This window comes from Procambarus clarkii, chromosome 11, assembly GCF_040958095.1.
Source record: "Procambarus clarkii isolate CNS0578487 chromosome 11, FALCON_Pclarkii_2.0, whole genome shotgun sequence".
NCBI lineage: Eukaryota > Metazoa > Arthropoda > Malacostraca > Decapoda > Cambaridae > Procambarus > Procambarus clarkii.
Genome location: NC_091160.1, coordinates 32969575 through 32977797, shown reverse-complemented (window position 1 = coordinate 32977797; position 8223 = coordinate 32969575). Strand labels below are relative to the sequence as shown.

General features: G+C 39.6%; 1 protein-coding gene across 1 annotated transcript; it reads left to right on the top strand.

The window, feature by feature from the left end:
• Positions 1-1484: 1484 nt before the first annotated feature.
• LOC123758256 (ceramide-1-phosphate transfer protein-like) lies at positions 1485-6141 on the top strand. The gene is made up of 6 exons (XM_069322526.1): positions 1485-1570; positions 2588-2728; positions 3245-3302; positions 3758-3911; positions 4676-4851; positions 5390-6141. The coding sequence occupies exons 2-6, from the start codon at positions 2589-2591 to the stop codon at positions 5519-5521; spliced, it is 660 nt and encodes a 219-aa protein (XP_069178627.1). The 5' UTR covers positions 1485-1570; position 2588; the 3' UTR covers positions 5522-6141.
• Positions 6142-8223: the final 2082 nt, after the last annotated feature.

Sequence of the window (8223 nt, the reverse complement as noted above, 5' to 3'; positions counted from 1 at the left end):
CTGTCATTACTGTATATTTATGGTAGTAAACACTACTTGAGTAAAGGATTTCTATTTTCGTAGCTTTGATTGCGAAACGCCGAGTGGGATTTTGGTTAATTAACTAAATGATTAATGGTATATAGTTACTAAACTACAATGTTAATTTATCAATTAATTCTAAGATTAATTAAGCAGTGCTAATATTTTCTGTCTAAAATAATAAGTCCATGAGTCACATGAATGTGAATTGACATAAACAGATGATGTTGAAAGAGTATAATCTAATAATATAGTAACCGGGGGAGCCGGTCGGCCGAGCGGACAGCACACTGGACTTGTGATCCTGTGGTCCCGGGTTCGATCCCAGGCGCCGGCGAGAAACAATGGGGCAGAGTTTCTTTCACCCTATGTCCCCTGTTACCTAGCAGTAAAATAGGTACCTGGGTGTTAGTCAGTTGTCACGGGCTGCTTCCTGGGGGTGGAGGCCTGGTCGAAGACCGGGCCGCGGGGACACTAAAGCCCCGAAATCATCTCAAGATAACCTCAAGATAACAATACCATAAAAGAGAGTTAACCAACTACTCCAAGTGCAGCAATGAGGACGCCAAAATATAAGTGTGCGTAAATTATAACTAGTTAACAATCCACGTAATTAACAGTAAAGCAAAATACACCTAAGGAAGAGGTACAATAAATTCAACCAACGTAAAAGGTAATGCAAATGTGCTTGCTCAACAAGACTGGTGCCGCTAACAGAATAGAAATGAGCAGTTAGGAAACTGTTTAATTCAATGAACTGGTATTAGTAAGAAACAACATAAATGAAAGCACAGACTGGTACATTATACATAAAAGCAGAGTGGTATACATAAAAGCACAGAGTTATGCATAAAAATGCAGTGGAATACTTAAAAGCACAGTGGTATACATATAACACAGTGGTATACATAAAAGCAAAGGATGCTAATGTTGAAATTGCAAATAAAATAAGGTAATCAACATAAATTACAAATCTAGATGAATGCAACTAAGGGCGTGTTACAAATTTAAAATTTTGGCCCCGAGGGGCGAGTTTATTAGGCAGCGGCACTCATGAACTTGTTATGATGAACACAGCCTATAGCCCAAGTCCCAGGAATGACAATAAGGCGAGGTTGGGAATGTTATGGGGCGTGGCTGCTGTGTGTGTGTTAGGCTTTTGTCATACACCATTCTCTTAGGGGGTCGAACCTCGAAGAGGCTTCCCCTATCTACTGCCGTCTACTGAATGAATACGGAGGCTTTATATAAATATACAATATCCGCTGAGAATATTCCACTGTATTATGTATAATGTATGTATTTATATAATGTTAGTTTTACATAAACGCATCTTTTCGTGATACTTGGAAAATATAACGTTTTGGGGTCGGCTCCTGGCGGTCCTTCTAGAGGCGGAAGGGGGCGGAGCCGGCAAGTATAGCCAATGTTTGTTTTAAACTCTTCATTATTTTCCTACCAATGGGTGAGGTCCCAGAGCGGGTGTACTCTCACAGGTCAGTCAGTGACGGCCGGGCGATCGACGCACCAGCCACTCTCTCCACCACAGGTTGGTTATGTATACTCTCCTTGCTCTACAAGTTTACCTAATACAGCATCAATAATGATTTGTGGTGATCAGCGAAGACTCGCTGATGAGTCGTTGCGGTCATATGAGGAGAGGAAGTGTGGGAAGGTTTGGTTAACTAGGCTGTCGCAGGTGGCAAGACTTGCCAATCGGGTTTGTCTAGCCAAGGACCGCCTGGGGTGTGTAGTTTGCTATGTTTATATATTTTTATACATAAGAAGGTACATTGGGTTTATCAGCGTACATAGCATTGATGTTTTTACATTCTTGTAAAGCCACTAACACGCATAGCGTTTCGGGGCAGGTCCTTAATCAGATAATTTTAGGTTTAATGTTGTCGCCAGCGGTGACTGGTTTACTGTGCACGCCATACTCATCCTGTGAGCGGTAGTTTGTATCCCCATACTCATCCTGTGAACGGTAGTTTATTGGGTAGCCCATATTCATCCTGTGAACGGTAGTTTACTGTGTACCCCTAAACTCTTAAGCATAACAACATCATATAGGTCCTTAAGTTTAACAAAGGACCTATAGGAAAGTTTAACATTAGGTTTTACAATTTATCTATATACTATATATTTGTAGCACTGTATTATTGATATGTATGCCAATATAATATTACACATTGAGGGTAAGACATTATTGGTAATACATAACATTATTTAGATTTAGGCTACACACGCAGTATATTTCCATCACACTTTATCTACTAGAAGCGAAAGATGGATGCAGTACAAGATTTAAAGATTTTGTATCATTTCCTGTAGCGTAAGATTAGATTTATGTCTTAGTGGTTCAGTCTTCAAACAGTATAATATGTACAGTAGTGCCTTAGTGTGTGTTCGTGTCCGCCCAGCTTACTCTTCAAGCCATCCATTCATGGAACTGTAAGACACAAGAGTGGTACCGGGGGAGGTGTCACCCTAGGTACTGTAGGATACTGTATGTGGTGCCGTAGGATGTGGTATGTGGTACTGGCAGGATGGATGGTACTTGCAGGATGGAAGGAGCGGAGGAGAGGCCAGGAGAGGCAACAGAGGCAGTGTTCAGCATCCCACACATCGTGAAGGGCTTCACGGTGCCAGAGGGCGGACAGCTGGCGCTAGCGGGGTACTTGGAAAGCTGGACGGAGGTGAACAAGTAATAAATGACTTTTTCAAATGACGTCTGAAGGAGGAATAATGTGTTATCGATTAATTTTTTGTTGAGTCAGGATATAGACAGTCTCGATCATTCAAGCTCACATATTACAGTAACTAGTAAAATAGATCTATAATTTTGTGTTGATTAAAAAATTTCACAAGTTTACTCGAAATATATATCTGATTCTTGCTGTATTTTTGACATGTATTGGAGTCACTTGTCTAAATAATGTGTACAAATTTTCTAGAGTATATGTTTCACTAAAGTTTTCACTACACACTTCATATTAATATTTGTTGAATGATTAATTTTCATAGTCATAGATTATTACTAGGATATCTTTCATAAGGAAGCCTAATAATTATACTAAATTAATGTAATGGTGTACTGTATCTCTGTATTAAGTGACATACATAAGAATAATTGAACTGAGGAATTTACATGAATTACAGGAAGAAATGAAGATGATCACAAACCCAAAAACTTGTTTTCTTTTGATGTTTGTCTCCACAGATTCTTTGATGTTCTTGGGCCGTTTTTTCAGTTTGTTGCCAGAGATGTGTCAGCGAAGGTAATATTACTAATGTTTGGTAATATTTCATATGTAAGGTAAATTCCAATTGTTTTCCAAATTATGTATCTTGGAACAATTTCAGAATTTCAAATAGAATTCAGCTTTGTACACTGTTCCCATCTATATGTATATGGTGCCCTGTGTGTTTCCTGCTAAAATGTTTGATCCCTCATATTAAACTATTTAATAAATTCGCTGATGAATTTAATTTTTGTATTGTTTTGTGTAAATTTATTTAGCCATTGTTTATTATAGTATGTTATATAACATAAATAAGAATTAAATAATATTAATAAATAGAGCATTGTTGTTTATACAATTCAACAGTGTAATTAGCTATTGTAGCTGTTGTTATTGTTGTTAAAAAATCAGCTACTCGGAACAAAAGTTCCAGGTAGCACGGGCTATGGCGAGCCCGTAGGCTTCATCCTAGTGTTGGTGCATGTCGGCAGGTGGGGATCCTTGAGAAGTACCTCCATGGCACCAATGGGGAACGTTACTCTACCGTCCAGTCTATGATCATCTACGAGAGAGACAACGGCCTCCTTATCAGCAGTGACAGACCTTCTGGAGCGAGGACTTTGTTGAGGCTTCACCGAGGTCTTGGTACGTTAACAGAAGAGAACCTTGTTGAGGCTTCAATGACCTTATTGAGACTTCAATGACCATATTGAGGCTTCAATGACCTTGTCGACTCTTCAACGATCTTTTTGAGGCTTTATCTAGCTCTCGGTACATCTTCATCACATTATATTATCTTATGACAGAGATGATGGTGTTAACACAATGAAAAAATTTTTTTCTATTGTTATCCCTGGAAGTTTAGTTTAGGTCATGTTTTATGCACCCCATACCCATGCTGTGGGCGGTAGTGGAAAGGCTACAGAACAACATAATGGGATTAGGGACTAAACCGCAAAATTCATTTAACTAAGTTGCAATTTTTATGATATAGTTACAAAATTCAATACACATCGTCACATCACCAGAGGGCTCGAGTCTGATCGTAAGTAGTCTCTAAATTAAGCAACTGACGTATGTGGAGAGCTTAGAGAAGACATCATGAAGGTAGCTGAAGGCTGCAGACTTATGATATAAAGCATCACAGCTCTAGATAAGGAGTCGCCAGCTTTCAGGTGCCTCCAAGACGTCTTCACTAAGCTGTCTGAGGCGAAGGTCAAAGCAAGTTTGAGAAAAATAATATCCATTCTCCACACTCTGGAGTCATAAGAAATCAGAAAATGACACTTACTATCCAGGGACAATTTTTTTTTAGCACTGTATAATTTGTTAAAGATGATTATGATAACCAAAGTGACAATGAGTAAAATATTAAAGATGATTCTACAAGGTGTTCATATTTGTTACAGATTATGCTTCAGAATTCGTTAAGGAACTTGGGAACACGTCAGTTGAAAACAACTTCGGGAGGAGAGTGTCTGAGATCTACCTATCAACTCTGGGAAGATTACAGAACAAAATACTGGCAAAGACTATATCAGGACTGCTGCTCTTGTTGCCGCCAAGGAAAACTTTGCTTCAGAGGGTGAGTTACGAGTTCCTTTTATATCGTTTTCTAGATAAGGTTCCCGGCTGTGCCCAGGTCTCTCTTCCCACTTTCTCTACCCCCCCCCCCTTTTCCTCTCAATCTTCTTTCTTCCCCTGTTTTCGCACTTTCTCCCACTCTCCACATTTCTTACCTTTCCTCCAACATCCCCCCTTTCGCCTTTCCTTCCCTCTCCTCTTTCGCTCACCTTTCTTGTTCTCCTCCACTCTCCACCTTTCTCTTCATCACTTCACCCCTTCTCCTTCCTTCCCTCCCCCACAACATCCCCCCTTTGCTTTTAATCACTTCATATAATTGTCAATGTTTGGTCTTGTAATTACTATATATACAAAATACTTGATAATAATAACAAGCGTTTTTATTATTTTTACTTATTGATAATTTATTAATTAAAATCCCACATTAATATTGACTGTCTTCTAGCATAATGATCACAACACTTAAATATTACATAATGACTTGTACGGTATATTATATTAAGTTCCCAAACTATTAAATTTGAAATTTCCTGATTCAGATATCTAAAAGAAATATTGAAGTTGAGAGAGAATTGTTGAGACAGTTTCCTATGATGAGTGAGTCTATGTCTCTCGCCTATAACAAAACTCAGCAGATATACGAGGAATACAACATCCTGGATTTACCTTAAATTATAAGGAATGACTGTTAATACTATAGTTATTAAATGTTTTATAGTTACTAAATATTTAATATGTTTTATAGTTACTAAATGTTAAATATGTTTTATTTGTCATGTATATTTGTGGTAATATGTATTTCACTGTAGTTGCTGAGTGTATATATATATATATATATGTGTTAGGTGTGGTTGACATGTGTACTTGCGATTACATATATTTTATATACCATGAGGAGTTTGTTTGTTCCTATGTTAACATTAGTGTGGTGGTTGTGTATTGTATGTTAGTGTAACAAGTCTGTGTATAAAGCAGCTAGCTACTTGACTGAGTTTACCTTGGTGTAGTGATGGGTGTACTCAAGCCGGGACACTAGTTTACTGACCAGCCAGGGAGTATATTTTACTTCTGAACATAGTTTAGGACGAATGTTCTCTCAGGAAATATATTTATAACATTGGCCTAACTGTTTGTAGCAAATTTTGTGTTTTTTTTACACGTAAAACTGTTCCTGAGACTCGTCTGAGACGGTATTTCAGGAAAGTAATCTCAGTAAGATATTTTACGATATATGAATCAAAATCATAATTTATATAATTGTACAGTGGAGTGATTTCAGACAAAGTGATTTTTTTAGAAAAATCATCAGGACAAATTTTGGACCTTTGACAAACCGCCGGCTTCCTCTTATCGAAGTAACTAGAGTGTTAGTGACCCTCAGGTAAATTTAAGTGCTTTTTCACAAATGTGAATTATTGTTTTATAAATAACTTTGGCTGACGAGAGAGAGAGAGATTGTGGAAATTTTAGATAATTTAGGAGTAATGATCATTACAAAACATTCATCATCATGTAAGAATGTTTTGACTTGATTGTGATCACTTTTGGTGCTTCCATTTCTTATATAAACATTATGGGGGAGCCTAATTACAGTGCCCACCGGTGACTGACAAATTGATGTTGCTTTTAACACCGTTATGCAACTAATTTTTTTTATTATACATTGAAGTACTCTATATATTGATATTGATGATGTACTTAACAATATATGTTGAAGATACGCCTTTATTACTTTCTTTAATTTTATGAGCTACAAAAGCTTAAACTTGTGAGAGAGTAAGTCCACTACGGTCTCACCATTGCCCGTGCTACTTGGAACTTTTTGTTCAGACAAGCACTTTTGAAGCTCTTATCATCCTCAGCATAAACGCCTCTACCAACATCTGTACTGGTGCAGTCATCGGGAGGACAAACCCTTCATGCAAACTGCACCTACTATCAAGAGGAAGAAGTACTGGGAAGGGGTCAGGATAAGGATTTGGGGTGGGACGGGGGTGAGGGAAAGGAATGGTGCACAACTACTTGCATGGTCGGGGATTGAACACCGACCTGCATGAAGCGAGACCGTCGCTCTACCGTCCAGTGCAAGTGGTAGGAAAAAATATATATATATATTAGATAAGCAGTGGGATGTACGTAAAGAAAAATGTTAAGGAACAACTTAAAATAATACCTGAGTGAGTCAGGCGCCGACAGGAGCTACCGCTGTTGTTGTTGATTTAGTGGGCGACGACGACCTTGGGATCGGATGCGCCCCGGCGGACCCGTTAACGGTAAACCGCGAAGCCTGGAAAGGTGAAACGCCAAGCCTAATCGCTAAACATGTGACGCCAATCACTGGAAACTAATATGCCTCGCGGTAAAGTAACGCAGTCAAGCAGATGATTGGGGAGCCCCAGGAGTCCCTCAGGGTGACAAGCACCGGCCCCGCTCCACACAGAGAACACCAGGTAGCAAAACCAAAAACTCGGCCCCCAACTAAAACGCAAAAAGTCATCCAGTGTTTTCCGGCAGCGCAGAAGCCGGCCGCCCACCACGGCTGAGGGCACACCAGGAGACCACAAAGACCCGCCAACCCTCGGCACCTCTCGGCCAAGCCGCTCCCGAACACCGTCACCCCGCTGGGAGAACCAGTCAGAACGTCAAAGAAAACAAATTTACCAACAATCCAGAGTGTGAGGGAATGGTTCGCCAGCTCACTTACATTATGCCTGAGGAGGCCAGTACACTTGTTAAGTGCACCTGTACTGCGAAGTCCGGTGTTCCGTCGCATTGTCACTAAGCACCTGTAGAAGTGAAGTGTGGACGAGGAGATAATAACCCCTTGTTGTCATCTTGTCAGTCCAGAGGGACTTACGTCTTGTGTACACAGACGTACGGTGTGTGTGTGTGTGGGTACACACGGGAACATAGTATACATAGATAAGCCAAGGACTGAGAGGATGTCTATGTAATATTGTATATTCCATTCTGGTAGAATTGTGGTACAGTAATTCAATAATTTTTTATCGTCCGTGGGACGGAGTGATATTATTCCATGTGTAATCTTGCAGGTGTGGAATTAATTAAGAAATTAACTCAGATTTAGAAGAACAAAGAAATGCCCAGAGACCTGAAACCTGCAGTATTAAAAGCTATGACAAGCTTTGTAATGATAAGTATTTGTATGGTCAGCACAGTAACCGGACCAGGCAGTGTGATGTAGTCATTGCGCGAATTCGCCTTGGCTATAGACACATCTGGCAGGTTAGTGAGGCTGAGCCACTACCAGAATACTCAGATTGTAAACTCTGTGATAAACCTCTACTGCATTCACTAGAACACTATATTGTTGAATGTGAAACCGTAAAGGACTTTAGGCCTCCTGTACCAC

What these genes read in the sequence shown, in the direction of transcription:
- LOC123758256 (XM_069322526.1), top strand. Translation starts at nt 2,589, where the DNA reads ATGGAAGGAGCGGAGGAGAGGCCAGGAGAGGCAACAGAGGCAGTGTTC. An exon ending in GAGGCTTCACCGAGGTCTTG is followed by an intron (nt 3,912 to 4,675) that starts GTACGTTAACAG and finishes TATTTGTTACAG; the next exon opens with ATTATGCTTCAGAATTCGTT. An exon ending in GGAAAACTTTGCTTCAGAGG is followed by an intron (nt 4,852 to 5,389) that starts GTGAGTTACGAG and finishes TTCCTGATTCAG; the next exon opens with ATATCTAAAAGAAATATTGA.